At 45.4% G+C, this 19,882-nt stretch overlaps 1 protein-coding gene across 8 annotated transcripts in view; it reads left to right on the top strand.

Annotated features, from left to right (window-relative positions):
- The window catches only part of LOC100488564 (dysferlin), a 204,524-nt gene that overhangs the window by 106,652 nt on the left and 77,990 nt on the right, over positions 1–19,882 (top strand). For 7 of the 8 annotated variants that reach the window (XM_031895266.1, XM_031895263.1, XM_031895269.1 and 4 more), the window contains 9 exons: positions 1,257–1,350; positions 1,641–1,718; positions 9,059–9,240; positions 9,338–9,478; positions 10,881–10,910; positions 13,391–13,417; positions 15,014–15,055; positions 19,119–19,220; positions 19,623–19,784. In XM_031895266.1, coding sequence (XP_031751126.1) covers positions 1,257–1,350; positions 1,641–1,718; positions 9,059–9,240; positions 9,338–9,478; positions 10,881–10,910; positions 13,391–13,417; positions 15,014–15,055; positions 19,119–19,220; positions 19,623–19,784 — 858 coding nt within the window. The remainder of the gene's footprint in view (positions 1–1,256; positions 1,351–1,640; positions 1,719–9,058; positions 9,241–9,337; positions 9,479–10,880; positions 10,911–13,390; positions 13,418–15,013; positions 15,056–19,118; positions 19,221–19,622; positions 19,785–19,882) is intronic. The other variant, XM_031895265.1, reaches the window with a different exon arrangement.

The following is a 19,882-nucleotide window of genomic DNA, read 5'->3' as shown; positions in this document are numbered from 1 at the left end:
GGCAAGATGGAGACAGTAAGCCAAGATGGAGACAGTAGGACAAGATGCAGACAGTAAGGCAAGATACAGACAGTAGGGAAAGATAGAGACAGTAGGGCAAGATGAACACAGTAGGGCAAGATGGAGACAGACGGGCAAGATGGACACAGTAGGGCAAGATGGATACAGTAGGACAAGATGCAAACCGTAGGGAAAGATGGAGACAGTAGGGCAAGATGAAGACAGTAGGGCAAGATGGAGACAGTAAGGCAAGATGGAGACAGTAGGGCAAGATGGAGACAGTAGGGCAAGATGGAGACAGTACGGCAAGATGGAGACAGTAAGGCAAGATGGAGACAGTAGGACAAGATGCAGACAGTAAGGCAAGATACAGACAGTAGGGCAAGATGGAGACAGTAGGGCAAGATGGAGACAGTAGGGAAAGATGGAGACAATAGGACAAGATGGAGACAGTAGGGTAAGATGGAGACAGTAAGGCAAGATGGAGACAATAGGGCAAGATGGAGACAGTAGGGCAAGATGGAGACAATAGGACAAGATGGAGACAGTAGGGCAAGATGGAGACAATAGGACAAGATGGAGACAGTAGGGTAAGATGGAGACAGTAGGGGAAGATGGAGACAGTAGGGCAAGATGGAGACAATAGGACAAGATGGAGACAGTAGGGCAAGATGGAGACAATAGGACAAGATGGAGACAGTAGGGGAAGATGGAGACAGTAGGGCAAGATGGAGACAATAGGACAAGATGGAGACAGTAGGGCAAGATGGAGACAATAGAACAAGATGGAGACAGTAGGGTAAGATGGAGACAGTAGGGCAAGATGGAGACAGTAGGACAAAATGGAGACAGTAAGGCAAGATGGAGACAGTAGGGCAAGATGGAGACAGTAGGGCAAGATGGAGACATTAGGGGAAGATGGAGACAGTAGGGCAAGATGGAGACTTAGGACAAAAAGGTTGTAGATAGTAGGACAAGGTCGAGACAATACTGGAAGATGGTGACAGTAGGACAAGATGGTTATACTCTAATATTCTGCTCTATACACTGATATCGGTATGAATATTACTGTAAATACACTGACTGTGTATGGAACTTCTGCTTCCTTCTCTGTATGTTTGTTTATCTATATGTTTATAAGGGAAAACATCTAGAACCAATAGCCCTGCCCATAGAAACATCACGCACACATGGCTGGGAAGCAGGGCGAGTTGCCTGGAGACTCTAACCTTTCATTTCTGGGTCTTTTTTCAAAGGGTGGAATTACAGATGATAAAAGCGATGATGGAAAAAACACGTCCACAATGAGCTTCGGGGTCAACCGGCCGACGATATCCTGCATATTTGACTGTGAGTAGATGGAAGGCATAGTATGAACATACAGTAGGAACCCAGATGCCTCACCCTGGTGCCTCATTGTCATTCATTGGTAAAACCATTTCATAATGGCCAAAGGGAGTATGATGAGAAAAATCTCATTATAGGTTAAAATTACTGTTTATCTATGAAAAGATAAAGTCACTAGAAATAGTCTTATTATGTGATGATTGGATCCCTGGGATTGGCAGATATTTATCGTGGGAAAGTTTATTTACCCATCAGCCTTACACCAATAAGTGTCTCCTTCCATGTGTCTGCAGATGGGAACCGTTACCATTTGCGCTGCTACATATACCAAGCGAGGAACCTGGTGCCCATGGACCAAGACAGCTTTTCTGGTAAGGAAAAAAGATCAAATATTAGGTGGTAGGGAAACCTTATTGTACATATGAATGTATAATTATAATTTATAGGGTTCCAAGACAACAATAGGCAGTTCAATAGAGGCTAATTCTAAATCTGGCCCCATGTAGCCAGATACGACTGTTGGGCATCAAACAAGTCAACCTTTGACCAATACATTCCTCAGCTGATGGGATTTTCTATTCAACCCAATTCTGTTGTTATAACGGCAGTGGCTGGGGGGGAACGGCAGTAGCTGGGGGGGAACGGCAGTGGCTGGGGGAACGGCAGTGGTTGGGGGGAACGGCAGTGGTTGGGGGGAACGGCAGTGGCTGGGGGGGAACGGCAGTAGCTGGGGGGAGCGGCAGTGGCTGGGGGGGGAACGGCAGTGGCTGGGGGGGAACGGCAGTGGCTGGGGGGAACGGCAGTGGTTGGGGGGAACGGCAGTGGCTGGGGGGGAACGGCAGTAGCTGGGGGGAGCGGCAGTGGCTGGGGGAGAACGGCAGTAGCTGGGGGGGAACGGCAGTGGCTGGGGGGGAGCGGCAGTGGCTGGGGGGAAGTGGCAGTAGCTGGGGGGAACGGCAGTGGCTGGGGGGGAACGGCAGTAGCTGGGGGGGAACGGCAGTGGCTGGGGGGAACGGCAGTGGTTGGGGGAACGGCAGTGGTTGGGGGGAACGGCAGTGGCTGGGGGGGAACGGCAGTAGCTGGGGGGAGCGGCAGTGGCTGGGGGGGGGAACGGCAGTGGCTGGGGGGGAACGGCAGTGGCTGGGGGGAACGGCAGTGGTTGGGGGGAACGGCAGTGGCTGGGGGGGAACGGCAGTAGCTGGGGGGAGCGGCAGTGGCTGGGGGAGAACGGCAGTAGCTGGGGGGGAACGGCAGTGGCTGGGGGGGAGCGGCAGTGGCTGGGGGAAGTGGCAGTAGCTGGGGGGAACGGCAGTGGCTGGGGGGGAACGGCAGTAGCTGGGGGGAATGGCAGTGGCTGGGGGGGAGCGGCAGTGGCTGGGGGGGAACGGCAGTAGCTGGGGGGAGCGGCAGTGGCTGGGGGGGGGAACGGCAGTGGCTGGGGGGGAACGGCAGTAGCTGGGGGGAGCGGCAGTGGCTGGGGGGGGGAACGGCAGTGGCTGGGGGGGAACGGCAGTGGCTGGGGGGAACGGCAGTGGTTGGGGGGAACGGCAGTGGCTGGGGGGGAACGGCAGTAGCTGGGGGGAGCGGCAGTGGCTGGGGGAGAATGGCAGTGGCTGGGGGGAACGGCAGTGGCTGGGGGGGAACGGCAGTGGCTGGGGGGGAACGGCAGTAGCTGGGGGGAGCGGCAGTGGCTGGGGGGGGGAACGGCAGTGGCTGGGGGGGAACGGCAGTGGCTGGGGGGAACGGCAGTGGTTGGGGGGAACGGCAGTGGCTGGGGGGGAACGGCAGTAGCTGGGGGGAGCGGCAGTGGCTGGGGGAGAACGGCAGTAGCTGGGGGGAGCGGCAGTGGCTGGGGGGGAACGGCAGTAGCTGGGGGGAACGGCAGTGGCTGGGGGGAGCGGCAGTGGTTGGGGGGAATGGCAGTGGCTGGGGGGAACGGCAGTGGCTGGGGGGAACGGCAGTGGCTGGGGGGGAGCGGCAGTGGCTGGGGGGGAACGGCAGTGGCTGGGGGGAAGTGGCAGTTGTTGGGGGGGCAGCAGTGCCTGGGGGGAAGTGGCAGTTGCTGGGGGGAACGGCAGTGGCTGGGGGGGAGCGGCAGTGGCTGGGGGGGAACGGCAGTAGCTGGGGGGGAGCGGCAGTGGCTGGGGGGGAACGGCAGTGGCTGGGGGGGAAGTGGCAGTTGCTGGGGGGAACGGCAGTGGCTGGGGGGGAGCGGCAGTGGCTGGGGGGGAACGGCAGTGGCTGGGGGGGAGCGGCAGTGGCTGGGGGGAACGGCAGTGGCTGGGGGGGAAGTGGCAGTTGCTGGGGGGGAGCGGCAGTGCCTGGGGGGGGGAACGGCAGTGGCTGGGTGGTGGGCCCTTGAGTCAGGTACCTGGTCGGCCCCAGGTACCCCAATCCAACTTCAATGCCTGCGATAACTCTGGAGTGACCTTTACAAACAAAATGAAGGGTATTCCATTTCCCTTTATAATTTTTTCAGTGGCTCTTTAAGAAAAGAATTTTAGATTTCAAATTGTAGCAAAAAAAACCAGAAAAAAAAAATACAAAATGGAGGTGATTCTTAAAGCTGAAAAAGTCACTTCGAAGGAATGAGTGTTTCCATCCCCCCTGCCCCCCAGTTACACACGGCTCCGCTCCGGGGTCCCACTCAGCCACTCAAAGACGTCCCTTCACCTCGTGTTTATTGTGAATGAAAGAATTGATTGAAACCGCTGGAAAAGAAAACACCTGACTCTGGCGAAGCCATAAAAACGCGCTTTATTATTTATTTTCACTACCAAACACTAAATTAGCGCAATTCATCCACCCTGGAAAATTCATACGGAGTGTTAAAAGCCAGATATGTTTTCTCGGGCTGAAACCAAAATTTGAAGAATTTATAGTGGAATTAGAGAGTCTGCATCCTACCTTTAAACTCTCCGGTGACATAAAAATGTCTTTTAGGTGATAAATTTAGTGGCAGAGAGATGGAGAATGAATTGGGGGGGGGGGCAGATTTTATTTACAGACAGGTTTGTAGTTATGTGATTATTGCAATATAACCAGGCGTTATAGCCCCAGACAGTTGCTACAAATCATAGGGATCCAGAACTAAATCCGACTTTTATGAGTGGAAAGTAATGATGAGGTCGAAGCGACGTGTCCCTGGGGGGTACTGGTTGGGTAGGGGGGGCAAGCTGAGCGCCGGGGCAGCACAAGGCATTACTATGCATTAATGGCTCCGCCGTGCACCTGCTTTCCACATAGCAGCTAACCTGTCAGCACTCACTTACAGTTTGTGTGATTGCCTATGTTTCAGGCCACAGCCAGGGCCCAGATTGAGTTTAATAAGACCAGGCAGGGGTTTCAGAGTTGGAATTTAGTCATACAGTTGGATTATAGTCGTACAGTTGGACTTTAGTCGTACAGTTGGATTATAGTCGTACAGTTGGACTTTAGTCGTTCAGTTGGATTATAGTCGTACAGTTGGACTTTAGTCGTACCGTTGGATTATAGTCGTACAGTTGGACTTTAGTCGTACAGTTGGACTTTAATCATACAGTTGGATAATAGTCGTACAGATGGACATTAGTCATACAGTTGGACTTTAGTCATACAGTTGGATTATAGTCGTACAGTTGGACTTTAGTCGTACAGTTGGATTATAGTCGTACAGTTGGACATTAGTCGTACAGTTGGACATTAGTCGTACAGTTGGACTTTAGTCGTACAGTTGGACATTAGTCGTACAGTTGGATTATAGTCGTACAGTTGGACATTAGTCGTACAGTTGGACTTTAGTCGTACAGTTGGACATTAGTCGTACAGTTGGATTATAGTCGTACAGTTGGACATTAGTCGTACAGTTGGACATTAGTCGTACAGTTGGACTTTAGTCGTACAGTTGGATTATAGTCGTACAGTTGGACTTTAGTCATACAGTTGGATTATAGTCGTACAGTTGGACATTAGTCGTACAGTTGGACATTAGTCATACAGTTGGATTATAGTCATACAGTTGGACTTTAGTCGTACAGTTGGATTATAGTCGTACAGTTGGACTTTAGTCGTACAGTTGGATTATAGTCGTACAGTTGGACATTAGTCGTACAGTTGGACTTTAGTCGTACAGTTGGACATTAGTCGTACAGTTGGATTATAGTCGTACAGTTGGACATTAGTCGTACAGTTGGACATTAGTCGTACAGTTGGACTTTAGTCGTACAGTTGGATTATAGTCGTACAGTTGGACTTTAGTCCTACAGTTGGATTATAGTCGTACAGTTGGACTTTAGTCATACAGTTGGATTATAGTCGTACAGTTGGACATTAGTCGTACAGTTGGACATTAGTCATACAGTTGGATTATAGTCGTACAGTTGGACTTTAGTCGTTCAGTTGGATTATAGTCGTACAGTTGGACTTTAGTCGTTCAGTTGGATTATAGTCGTACAGTTGGATTTTAGTCGTACAGTTGGATTATAGTCGTACAGTTGGATTTAAGTCATACAGTTGGATTATAGTCGTACAGTTGGACATTAGTCATACAGTTGGACTTTAGTTATACAGTTGGATTATAGTCGTACAGTTGGACTTTAGTCGTTCAGTTGGATTTTAGTCGTACAGTTGGATTTTAGTCGTACAGTTGGATTATAGTCGTACAGTTGGACTTTAGTCGTACAGTTGGATTATAGTCGTACAGTTGGACTTTAGTCGTTCAGTTGGATTTTAGTCGTACAGTTGGATTTTAGTCGTTCAGTTGGATTATAGTCGTACTTTTGGACTTTAGTCGTACCGTTGGATTATAGTCGTACAGTTGGACTTTAGTCATACAGTTGGATTATAGTCGTACAGTTGGACTTTAGTTGTACAGTTGGATTATAGTCGTACAGTTGGACTTTAGTCGTACAGTTGGATTTTAGTCGTACAGTTGGACTTTAGTCGTACAGTTGGATTATAGTCGTACAGTTGGACTTTAGTCGTACCGTTGGATTATAGTCGTACAGTTGGACTTTAGTCATACAGTTGGATTATAGTCGTACAGTTGGACTTTAGTCCTACAGTTGGATTATAGTCGTACAGTTGGACTTTAGTCGTACAGTTGGATTTTAGTCGTACAGTTGGACTTTAGTCGTACAGTTGGATTATAGTCGTACAGTTGGACTTTAGTCATACAGTTGGATTATAGTCGTACAGTTGGACATTAGTCGTACAGTTGGACTTTAGTCGTACAGTTGGATTATAGTCGTACAGTTGGACATTAGTCGTACAGTTGGACATTAGTCGTACAGTTGGACATTAGTCGTACAGTTGGACTTTAGTCGTACAGTTGGACATTAGTCGTACAGTTGGATTATAGTCGTACAGTTGGACATTAGTCGTACAGTTGGACTTTAGTCGTACAGTTGGACATTAGTCGTACAGTTGGATTATAGTCGTACAGTTGGACATTAGTCGTACAGTTGGACTTTAGTCGTACAGTTGGATTATAGTCGTACAGTTGGACATTAGTCGTACAGTTGGATTATAGTCGTACAGTTGGACTTTAGTCGTACAGTTGGATTATAGTCGTACAGTTGGACTTTAGTCGTACAGTTGGATTATAGTTGTACAGTTGGACATTAGTCGTACAGTTGGACATTAGTTGTACAGTGGTTTTTAGGGTGTTCAACAGGTTGAGTTTAACCACCATCCTGACTGAAAGGGAAGATATTATATTTTAGAAATATGTTGGTGTTATAATTAAGAAGGGCCCACTGTTATAATCATCAAAGGACTGATATCGTCCCACAATCAAGTTACATGGAGCAATATAGGAGTATTACTATTACTGCTTGAGCACCATGTTAGCTGTTAGTTACCTTGAGACTGATAGCTCAGACCAGCAGCAACGCTACATTCCAAGTCCCAGTATTGCTGGCACTCTGGGGAGTTTTTATGGGAGCCAGTAGGACAGAAACCCATGGAGTACAACCTTAGTGTTGGGCAGTAGCTTAGGGTGCCTTTTATTGAAAAGTAACGTCATGAAGGTGAAGGCTGGGGACGGATGAGCTGCATCTTTGAACTGTTTCCCTCCCAGAAGAAGGCAGCAGTAGCAGAAAGCAAAGTCCTACCAGGGACATTCTGTGCAAGTACCCCAGGTAGAACAATCTGGGGAGGCTCCTGTGCAGACGCATCCCATTGCCCCCCTCTGGGGAGTCCTGTTTGCTTACCATTCCAGTGTAATTATTTTGGTAAATGTCTCCACTGCCAGCTAGATAATTATTTCGTAAAGGCTCAACAATGGTTTTGCTGTAATCCCCTTGCTTTAAGGAGTGATCTCATCCTCTGTGATTGGCCGGCCCAGGACTATTTTTGGAGGCACATCTAGCCAACGACAACATTCATAAAATCTTACAATGCGCCATTGTGGTTTCTGCGTAAAAGATTTATCCAACTTGTAACCCGTTTGTTAACCTTTACTGCACCATCATCAATCATGAAAAAAAAGTCGAAATGAAACCTGCCTGATACAATATATCTGACTTGGTTTGATTTATAGTCAAAAGCTCTCTAGGGATCTTGGGGTTTATAGTTTATGAGCTAGAGAAGAACAGAGATTAAGGTAAATCGGGTATATCAGCCCTAATCTGTAGCCTGTCATATATTACACCTTGTGTCTCATTGCGACCAACATATTTTCCCACCTAGGGGGATCTCAATATCTTCAGTGTTCATTAGAGTTTACCATTCTATTCAATCCAAATCTATTGGCCACAGCAGATAAACATGGTGACTGTAGGGCAGGAAGGTGACAGTAGGGCAAAATATCAACAGTAGGGCAAGATAGAGACCTTAGGGTGAGATACAGTAGTGCAACATGGTAACAGGGGATGAAGATGGTAACATTGTAGTAGCACAGCAGGATGTGACAGTAGGACATGATGGGGTCAGTAGGGCAAGATGATGACAGAAGGGCAAGATGGTGACAGAAGGGCAAGATGGAGACAGTAGGGCAAGATGGAGACAGCAGGGCAAGATGGAGACAGTAGGGCAAGATGGAGACAGTAGGGCAAGATGGAGACAGTAGGACAAGATGGGGTCAGTAGGGCGAGATGATGACAGAAGGGCAAGATGGAGACAGTAGGGCAAGATGGAGACAGTAGGACAAGATGGAGACAGTAGAGCAAGATGGAGACAGTTGGGCAAGATGGAGACAGTAGGGCAAGATGGAGACAGTAGGACAAGACAGTGACAGTAGGGCAAGATGGAGACAGTAGAGCAAGATGGAGACAGCAGGGCAAGATGGAGACAGTCGAGCAAGATGGAGACATTAGGGCAAGATGGTGACAGAAGGGCAAGTTGTGACAGTAGGACATGATGGTGACAGTAGGGGAAGATAGATACAACTGAGCCAGATGTTGACAGTTGGGCAAGATGGCGACAGTAGAGCAAGTTGTGACAGCAGGACATGAAGGTGACAGTAGAGGAAGAAGATAACAGTAACATTTCTATCAGTGTGGCCCACAGAGAGCTAAAGGCTAGGGGTATAGGGGAGAGTGCTGAAAGGTTTACTTCAACAGCTGAAGGGCTACAGGTTGGAATTTGTTTTTTGCCTGGGCTCTATCACATCTAAAGATGGCCCTGTCTAGAATTTATGAGGCCCTAGGTAAGAACCTCAGGAGCCGTAAATGGAATCTGATACTATTTCTAACATAGGTATTGCACTCTATTTGTGTATATTTTATTCCAGATCCATACGCCATAGTCTCTTTCCTCCATCAAAGTCAAAAGACCTTGGTGATGAAGAGCACCTTGAACCCAACATGGGACCAGACCCTTATTTTTCATGAAATTGAAGTTTTTGGAGACCCTGAAACCATAAAAGAATCCCCTCCCAACATAGTGGTGGAAATCTATGACCACGATACTTACGTGAGTTACTGCAGGACACCATGTTTATGGCACTGGATGGGGGAAGAGGTATTTCTAATCAGGAGTAACCCCATTTTGGCCCCATTATGTTCTGCAGGGTGCAGATGAATACATGGGAAGGTGCATTTGCAAGCCAAGCTTTGAGCGCTCCCCCCGGTTATCTTGGCACCCGGTGATCATGGGCACGAAGAACGTCGGAGAGCTGCTCGCTGCCTTCGAGCTCATTCCCAGGGAAAAGGTAAAGCAAATGCCTTTACAGTGTATAATATTACATTTATATTGCTCGTGGTGTTACTGACAGAGGCGAAACAGAATCAGCCATTGTGACGTCGACCACCCTCAACAGAGAATTTATAGTTATCGGCATGAAAACATATATAAAATCCTGGCAGGTCACCGCGCGGCTTATCCCACCTTGCATTATTGCCCCTTATTGCATAAACACAGATGACAACGTTATTTATGTTCAATGGTAGCAAAAACGCAAAATGTTTAACCCCCCCAGTGAAGCAGCAAGGAGAATGGCTGCACAGTTGCTCACTGGCTGAACCTGATCTGAAGCCAGAAAGAGTTCAGCTATTCCCAGAATAGGTTATAATGTAACGAGCCACATTAACTAACCAAACACACACAGACAACTCGCCCCACTTTGATATTCCTACGAGTCAAGTCAATGGCTCCATAAAATAAGAGCACAGCTCCGCTGTAGGTTAACACATTTCAAGCTCGGAGAGTAGGAGACATTGCCCAGTGTCTGGGTGCCCGCTGCCAGCTGGCTAACAGCAGCTATTGACGTTGGCTGCACTCTGCAGTCTACTGGCTGAAAAACACTGAAGGGAAAATGCAAGGAAAATTCAAAATATTGGGCGAAGGAAGACGTGAAAAAAAGAGGAAAAATGTAACCATATGGGAAAATACAACAGAATAATATTTTGAATTTCCTGTGAACTTAAAGTGTTAAATACGTCGATGGCGACCCAAGACTTTAACACTTACTCTACTGCTGTTGTGGAAGTCTAGTTTGGGAGTTTGTAGTGCGGCAAGAAAGTCCATCTTACTTGTTCCATCCAACCGAAGTGATGCCACAATTCTACTTCCTGTCTAGAGGTGTTCTGGAACGATCCAACTGGGAATCAGAGATATCAACCAACTCCACATTAGTGGGAATTTAGATTATAATCTTTTCCAATGCCAAACTGGGTTGATATGAATTGGATTCTCTGGTATCTTCTGCTGTGGGCCACCAAAATGGATTCTACAACCAGCACGACTAACTTCCAGTTAAAATGACTAGACAGCCATGCAGTTGATTTTATATGTTTTCCAGTGATGATAGGATAACACTGGGTGGCTTTATTACTAATAAAAAGACAAAGAGAACCTTCATGTAGAGTGGTGGTTCTCAACCTGTGGGTCGGGACCCCTTTGGGGGTTCAACGAACCTTTTACAGGGGTCGCCTAAGACCATTGGAAAACCATTGGGGATAATTTTATGGTTGGGGGTCACCACAACATGAGGAACTGTATTAAATGGTCGCGGCATTAGGAAGGTTGAGAACCACTGATGTAGAGGCTTGGTTGTCCCTTTAAAGGGCAAGTATATGATCCATGGTATTAATTCTCTTTTCTCTTTCTTGCAGCCGGCTGTTCATCTTATCCCAGGACTGGAGGTAAGAATAGGCATGAAGCTGAGACATTACAGTTGGGTTGATTGACACGCTGATTAGCCTATGGCCATGGGACAGAGATGGGATTGTTCCCTGGGTTCCGTCTCTTCTCAAGATTATATCCAAATCTTGATGTGTTATCAAACAACAACACCCAGCATTTCACCTACAGCTTAGGTATATTGAGGTGCTCAACATTTTAGTCCAAAGAAGAGGCTGTGGACGGAACCCCATTCCTTTTGAATTGTTTATCTTTTCTGAAAGCTGGTGGCCCAGAACTTAGTGGATTTACTGCCCCAAACACCAAGGGCCTTACATTGGACACCCAGAAATCAGCCATAAAAAGCATTAGTTTCATAGACAGCATTATCTGACACCACTCTATACATGGCGTAACCCATTGAAGTTGGACCTTCTGGAAACCAATCCAGGAGACACCAAGCCACGCCCTGTCACACCACAGCCACACGCTTCCCTGGGTATAAATACCCCCAAGGGGGGGGGGGGGGACTCGTCTGTGGAGTCAATGGGAAAAACGTCAGGTGGCAGGTAGCGTAAAACTCAGAACTCAGTGCTGGTTATTATGTGGCTTTGTTGGAGCCGGCGCCTCTTTTTGTGCCAGAATTTTACATTCAGCTGCACGTTTGTATAAAATCATTTAACAGCTGTATAAATAGAAATGATTCCTCAGTGTGCAGCGTGGCATTAGGGGTGATCTTTGCTCTCTGTAGCTTTATTTTTATATCTAACTATACCCTATAGCCCCAGCTGCCTCCAACTGATTGGGAGACCTTCATATATATATATATAGACTGTGAGATACACCAGAACACCCGAGGGGAGCCCGTAACTGGGGAACGACAGGGCATAAAGGGCTAGGAAGGGGGGAACCAGAGGAGTTTAAGGAATTATGGGAGTTGTAGTTTGTTGGGTTGCCTGTTAGGAAGGGTGGAGACACGAGGGGTCAAAGGAGGAAGGAAGTGTCCTCTTTTAGCTTGATCTGCTCCCGCCCTCCCCAGAGCAGAGGGGTAGCTGAGTAGGGGTTGGTACTAGTATGAAGTAGGGGGTCCCCTGGGGGGAGAGCCGGTAATAGGGGTAAGAAGTGTGGAAGGGGCCCAGTGGAAGAGGCGTGAGTTATAAAGGAAAGCCACGCCTAGGAGGGACACCCGGTGGGCCCCTCACTCATGGTTAGAATGGTTTGCAGCCTTCAGTGGCTATTGGAGGTTACAAGGAGGTTCATTTATAAATATTATATAAGGGTAATTGTTTACATTGCTTTACACTTAACTGATGATACATATATATATATTTATATATACGAGATTGAAATGACAGCACTTGCAGGTTTTCCACGAAGAAATCACATAGTTTCAATAAATAAGTGTGAGGCTTTATTTAATCCGACGTTTCAGCTTCTAACTGGAGCTTTCATCAGGGACCAGCTCCAGTCAGAAGCTGAAACGTCGGACTAAATAAAGCCTCACACTTATTTATTGAAACTATGTGATTTCTTCGTGGAAAACCTGCAAGTGCTGTCATTTCAATCTCGTATACCTACTCTCTCTGCACTGGCACCCAGGTAGTATCACTTCTTATGGTGTGCAGCTTGCCAGCAATTTGTATATATATATAAATTGGCTGTTATTTATGTAAATATATCATCTGCAGCTTTTTTTCACCCAAAGGGGCTGATTTACTAACCCACGAATCCGACCCGAATTGGAAAAGTTCCGACTTGAAAACGAACATTTTGCGACTTTTTCGTATTTTTTGCGATTTTTTCGGCGTCTTTACGAATTTTTCGTTACCAATACGATTTTTGCGTAAAAACGCAAGTTTTTCGTAGCCATTACGAAAGTTGCGTAAAATCGCCCGATTTTTTCGTAGCGTTAAAACTTACGCGAAAAGTTGCGCCTTTTTCGTAGCGTTAAAACTTAAAGGGTGCGAAGTTTCGCGTAAGTTTTAACGCTACGAAAAAAGCGCAACTTTTTGCGCAAGTTTTAACGCTACGAAAAATCGCCAGATTTTACGCAACTTTCGTAATGGCTACGAAAAACTCGCGTTTTTACGCAAAAATCATATTGGTAACGAAAAATTCGTAAAGACGCCGAAAAAAATCGCAAAAAATACGAAAAAATCGCAAAATACCGATCATTACGAAAAAAACCCAATCGGACTCATTTCGACCCGTTCGTGGGTTAGTAAATGTGCCCCAAAGTGTTGTATGTAGCCTTGTATGTTATCTCAATAAAGGGGAGGAGCTTGTGGTTGTTGGGAGGGGCTTGTCAAATTGATGGTAATGGGGACATCACAGACTGACAAAAAGTGAGCCTTAAGGAAAGTGAGTCTGAATAACTTGTTGGGTTGAATCTACATGTCTGTACAACAAGACATTATTATCAATAACAAACGTTGCTATGCTTTTAATGTGGACGTTGATCTGTAGGATTCTTTTTGACTCTTTATTTTTTTTTTCTATAAAGGGAGAAATCTCAGGAGTTCTGAGCGAGGTAAGGATGTTTCATTGTTATTGCTCTCTAATGCTGAGGAGGTCACTTTGGCCCCTATAAAATCCCAAAGGAGAGTGTTTAATGTTCATCAGACAGAACAAGTAGGCTTGTTTTGCAATAGTTTGTTGGTGGGATGGAGACAAAGTAGAGGCTTTGGACTGGGTACCAGCTGGAGTCCTAGTTACATTGCTGCATGGTTTTTGCATGGAACTGTCACTATGCTTTTTCATGTGTATCAGTGGCTGCTAATACTCAAACAACCCATGTCTAATTGACCCAAGAGTAGGTGACTGCCAGCTCATTGGCTAGGCCAGGGGCCCCCAACCTTTCTTACTCGTGAGCCACAGTCAAATGTAAAAAGACTTGGGGAGCAACACAAGCACCATAAACGTTCATGGAGGTGCCAAATAAGGGCTGTGATTGGCTATTAGGGGCCTCTATGCACCCTATCAGCTTACAGGGGCTTTATTTGGTAGGACATCTTGCTTTTATTAAACCAAAACTTGCCCCCAAGTCAGGAATTCAAAAATAACTCCCTGGTTTGGAGGCACTGAGAGCAACACCCAAGGGGTTGGGGAGCAACATGTTGCCCCTGAGCCACTGGTTGGGGATCACTGGGCTAGGCCATGGTATCTTGGGCCGTAGGTGCTGGAAGGCTTGAGTCACAGCAGGGAACCAAACAGAATGCCTGTCTAGTGGGATTGTTCAATAAAGTAAAGGTGGCCATACACGGGCCAATTTTGGCACTACCGATGGTCCTCCCCAACCGACATCTGGCCTGAAATTTGCCAGATCTCGATTGTACAGGTTTGATTTTACTATTGGATCAGGGCCCTAGGGCCAAATGATCAAATTATGCCGATATCGCCCACCCGTAGGTGGGCATATCGGGAGAAGATCTGCTCCTTGGCAACCTTGCCAAATGAGTGGATCTTGCAGTGTATGGCCACCTTCAGCCTTTTGGTCGCCCTGTACCTCTCATCCTTCGTTGTTGACTGGCAGTGATCCCCAACCAGTGGCTCAGGGATAACATGTTGCTCCCCAACCCCTTGGATGTTGCTCCCAGTGCCCCCAAACCAGGGAGTTATTTTTAAATTCCTGACTTGGGGGCAAGTTTTGGTTGAATAAAAACAAGATTTCCTACCAAATAAAGTCCCTGTAAGCTGATAGGGTGCATAGAGGCCCCTAATAGCCAATCACAGCCCTTATTTGGCTCCTCCATGAATTTTATGGTGCTTGTGTTGCTCTCCAAGTCTTTTTACATTGTGGCTCCCGAGTAAGAAAGGGTGGGGACTCCTGGACTAGTGTATCAGTGCAACTGGCTACTGACCACTGTAGAGTTGAAGTTATAAATCACAGGTCTGTAACGAGTGCCTTGGATAAGAGAAACAATAGGAAGACGACTGAGAGAGATTTAATGAAGGAGAAGTACAAATGGGCTTGAAGTGTGAGCTCACCAGGAGAGAATCATCACAAATAAATCATTATATTTAGGACTCGCTATTGCATCAACTTTGCATACAGTGATATTAATAATGTTTTTGAATTTTCTCTCCTTACTATTCACTTTGTTCCCTTTGGGATTGGCGCACACAGCTGCTTATTCCTCGCTTCTTCACCGAGAAACTTCTTGACTGGGTACCTCCATCTTGGCCATCTTCTCTTTCTACTTATATCTACAGGGGAGACCTTTGGTTTTCACATAATATAAAATCCATCTAAATAAATATCAGCTTATTGTTATAGACTCCACCCACTTACCCAAGATTCCCTTTGTAGGTGTCACATGATATGACAATCAGTGTAAAGAAAACACATCTGGGGTAGATTGATTAAGTCTGACTTTTTTCTTATCACTTGAATTTGCCAATATTCCAAAACATTTTTCACAAAACTCCAGCGAAAATGTTGTGGAAAAATGTGTCGCGCATCCAAAAAAGCTGCGGTTGCATCAAAAAAAGTTGCGGTCGCATCAAAAGGGGTGCGGTCACACCAAGTTGCGGCAAAAAAAAGACGCGCACAAAACAAAAATGTGGGCAAGAAATAAAGTTGTGCGTCAAACGCGTTTCACGGATTTTCCGCTGTTTCACAAATTTTACTGTCATTTTGCGAATTTTTTTGGCGAAACCCATACCGAAAATTGTTTCAATTTGCCCCAAATTCTACCAATCTATTTATTCTGTTTAAATTTCACTTGAACAATAAATTTGGTGAATTTTTTTCACATGAAGATTTCAATTTAGGGAATTCTTCTTTTGCATTTTTCAACCCGGTGATTTAATAAAGGTAGAATTTCAATGTATTTTTATTTTTCCCCCAGTTATTAACCACATATTTACAGTTCACCAGATTTGACGTCAATGAAAAACATTTTAACCTTTGCCAAAAATTCTTAAAATGTAAATTCTTCTAATTTATTAATTCTATTTATGTTTTAGAGAAATTTTTTTTTTTTCGAAATTTTCATTTTGCTTTTTTAAACCCCTAAGATGGGATATTTTTTACCACTTGAATTTTAATGTCATTTTTTTCCCCCGGTTAAGAAATATATTTCTTATTTATCAAAGGTGAAATAAAAATTCTGCTTGAATGGTGGAATTGTTTTCATAGTTTTGGGTATTTACTTTTCAATGAATAAAATCTGGCCTGTAAAAATGTCTTCCATTGGAAATTCATGTTCAGGGTACATTTTACCTTTTTCACAGCCAAAAAAATTTATTCCAGTTATAGTAGGATATTTTTTTTTCTATTGAGAAAAAGTAAAAAGAAGCAAATTTTTTCCTCAGGCAAAAAAGAAAAAAGTGAAATGAGTCAAAATGTATTATTTTTGCGTTAGTAAATCTATCCTCTAGATATAGAGTCCATCTCAGTTCACCTCCTAATCAAGAAAACATTAGCCTTTATCAGGGCCGGACTGGGCCGCTGGGATACTGGGAAAAAAACCTGGTGGGCCCGGCCCTAGTCGGTCTCGGTGGCCCAGACTCGATCCCCGGTGTCCTCCCCTGACGCGTTTCACTTGCGTGTTTAGGGCAGGATGTCGGGCCCATGTGGGGGGTTGGGGGGGGAGCAGCAGGGGCCCCTGTGGGGGGTTGCGGGGCCCCTGGGGTGGCAGCCACAGTGGGTTCTGCATACCCCAGTCCGACCCTGGCCTTTATCCATATTTACAAGTCTGGAGCCAATATGTCCCAGTGACTGTGCGGCTGCAGACTGACATTGGGATTCCAAGCGGCACTTCCTGGCTCTCCAGGTCTCCAGTTTGGGCCTGTACCATGGCAACCATTCCCAGTATGCCCCTGTTCCCTATATACTTTCTGGTTACTCACAAAATCATTGCTACACAAGTTGTAATCACCCTACAAACGATGTTCCTTTGCCCCCTTTCCCTCTTTTGTGAAGTTTTTAATAAAACCACATAAAAACCCTATTACTGTTCCTACTGGATCATTTCCCTGACAGAATTGATATTCTCCATGCCCTCGAAAACCAAATGCCTCCTCTATTTCCATGTTTTTGGGCAATGTTCTAAGTGGAAAATATACCGCATTTCTCTCAGCACAGTATGAGGGTATAGCTTACCTACACACATTGGTGGGAGCTGCCATAGGGTTTCCCACAGACAGTACAGTATGGGGTATATTTTCCTCTTGGGCGGCAGGAAGACTTTCTGTGCTGATCCCCTGTGCTTATTGCTTGAGGTTTGCTGCTGTACATTCAGTATCTCTGGGTGCTCGCCTATTGCTTCTCCCCGTGCCTGTAACCTTGTGAGCCGCACATTGCACCCCGCTCCGTCATTTACCACATTTGGTAACTAACTATAGCAACCAATGGAGCAATGGCTTGTCCAGATACCCGGTAACAATCCTTGCGTATAAAAGTGAGCTACAATATATGACTGATACTAATGGAATTTACCTGCTAATTTATAACAAGTGCCCGGTAGGACTTTAGGGGTGCACTGAATTCATATTTGGTTCAAAGAGTTGGCCAATATTCAAAACAATATTTATATAAATATTAAGGAGGTAATAAAGCTGGAGATGCCATACACTTGCTGTATTTGAGTGCAGATACTCCAGAATGTAGGAGAATTTACTCCCTTACTCACCTCAGGGTCCTACTCTGAGCATTGGGCACCTCCACTGGGTGCTTCACTGGGTGCTTCCCCTGTATCCCGGAGCTGCCGCACCAACATTCCCATTGATATAGCTCCTCCCAGCAGAAGCTGAAACAGAGATAATTAGCGATTAGGCTAGTAATGATCTGTATTTAATTTAGTACAGGTATGGGACCTGTTATCCAGAATGCTCAGGACCTGGGGTTTTTCGGATAAGGGGTCTTTCCGTAATTTGTATCTCCATAACTTAAGTCTACTAAAAATCATTTAAATATTGAATAAACCCAATAGGGCTGTTCTGCCCCAATAAGGGGTAATTATATCTTAGTTGGGATCAAGTACAGGTACTGTTTTATTATTACAGAGAAAAGGGAATCATTTAACCATGAAATAAACCCAATAGGGCTGTTCTGCCCCCAATAAGGGGTAATTATATCTTAGTTGGGATCAAGTACAGGTACTGTTTTATTATTACAGAGAAAAGGGAATCATTTAACCATTAAATAAACCCAATAGGGCTGTTCTGCCCCCAATAAGGGGTAAATAAACCCAATAGGGCTGTTCTGCCCCAATAAGGGGTAATTATATCTTAGTTGGGATCAAGTACAGGTACTGTTTTATTATTACAGAGAAAAGGGAATTATTTAACCATTAAATAAACCCAATAGGGCTGTTCTGCCCCCAATAAGGGGTAATTATATCTTAGTTGGGATCAAGTACAGGTACTGTTTTATTATTACAGAGAAAAGGGAATCATTTAACCATGAAATAAACCCAATAGGGCTGTTCTGCCCCCAATAAGGGGTAATTATATCTTAGTTGGGATCAAGTACAGGTACTGTTTTATTATTACAGAGAAAAGGGAATCATTTAACCATGAAATAAACCCAATAGGGCTGTTCTGCCCCCAATAAGGATTTAATAATGGAGTCTATGGGAGATGGCCTTTCCGTAATTCGGAACTTTCGGGTTTCCGGTTAAGGGATCCAATACCTGTACCATAATTGGAAGAATAAAAAGGAAATCAGTAATGATATTATTTTATTTTGGAACTTTCTGAAACACAGATTTCCAGATTTGGGATTTTCTAGGTTTATGGCCAAGTCTTTTGTAGAAGAAGCCGTGTTTAGCCAACTTTTATAATGAAGGATACAGTGCTGCACCCCTAAATTCAGTACAATTGGATGGAATTTCCCTTGTTAGTAAGCCGGTCCTTATCCCACTATGAAGGCTTTATGGCATTTGCCATTCCTGGGTTGGCCAACTTCTCATGGTCGGGCATGGGGTGAGAGCTTGGAACCAGAATCAGTCTCATTGCTTTTCCTGACCATTGAGATCAAGGGCAGTTGAAACCCTCCCAAATGGGTCTTAGCTCCACCCCTGCCTGGGAGGAGCCCAGGAGTAGTGTGTATGGAGAGCAGAGTAGCAGGTAAGTCATTGGGCGGATAGGACTTGCTTACTCTCGGGAATATTCCTAGTGGGATTAATACAAACTTTGGTTCATTCCCAAGTGGCTTATTCAATTTAACAATGATACTAATTTGGGGAATGGTTTCTAATTATGTGCTTTTCCCTGTATTTCTGTAGTCATCAGACGCCGACCTTCCCTACCCACCTCCACAGAGGGAGGCCAATGTGTACATGGTGCCCCAGGGAATCAAACCCGTTCTGCAGCGCACCGCTATAGAGGTACGGGTAACTGCCCCATGTGTAAAATGCTGAAATTATTGTATTGAATGGAAAGTTAAACTTATTGTCTGCCCCGCCTCTTGGGCAAGCAATATATGATTGACAGCTGGGATTTTTAAATGCCTTTATAATGGGTATGGATGTGTTAATAAAAAAGGAATTCGGGTTCCATGTTTCATTTGAAAAGGGCTTTTATTATACAGCTTTTCATATGACTGACAGGTCCCTTTCAAGCAACCCATAAATAATGGTTTAAACGATTCTGCATTCCGCCACTAGGTGGTACATGGAGTAAAAACTAACAAGAGAATATCCTTGGATATTCACAGCATTAGAATTTGGGTTTTCTTTTGAAATTGAATGAATAAAATAAACCTTTTTAACCCCTTTGGCTTCCCGTAGATCCTGGCCTGGGGGCTGAGGAACCTAAAGAGCTACCAGCTGGCCAGCGTGACCTCCCCGAGTCTGATAGTGGAGTGCGGCGATGAACTGATCCAGTCGGGGGTCATTAAGAACGTCAAGAAGAACCCCAACTTTGATGTGTGCCTGCTCCTCATGGAAGTGGTACGGCTCTTAATTCCATAAACAGATTCTTGCTACAGGCTCCCGGCTCATAAAGTCATAAAATGATTTTTGCAGAGATCCTGCAACATTTACAGGAC

The sequence above is a fragment of the Xenopus tropicalis genome, chromosome 1, assembly GCF_000004195.4.
Source record: "Xenopus tropicalis strain Nigerian chromosome 1, UCB_Xtro_10.0, whole genome shotgun sequence".
Lineage (NCBI taxonomy): Eukaryota > Metazoa > Chordata > Amphibia > Anura > Pipidae > Xenopus > Xenopus tropicalis.
Note: the sequence above shows the minus strand (reverse complement) of the source record. Positions and strands in the feature narration are given on the sequence as shown.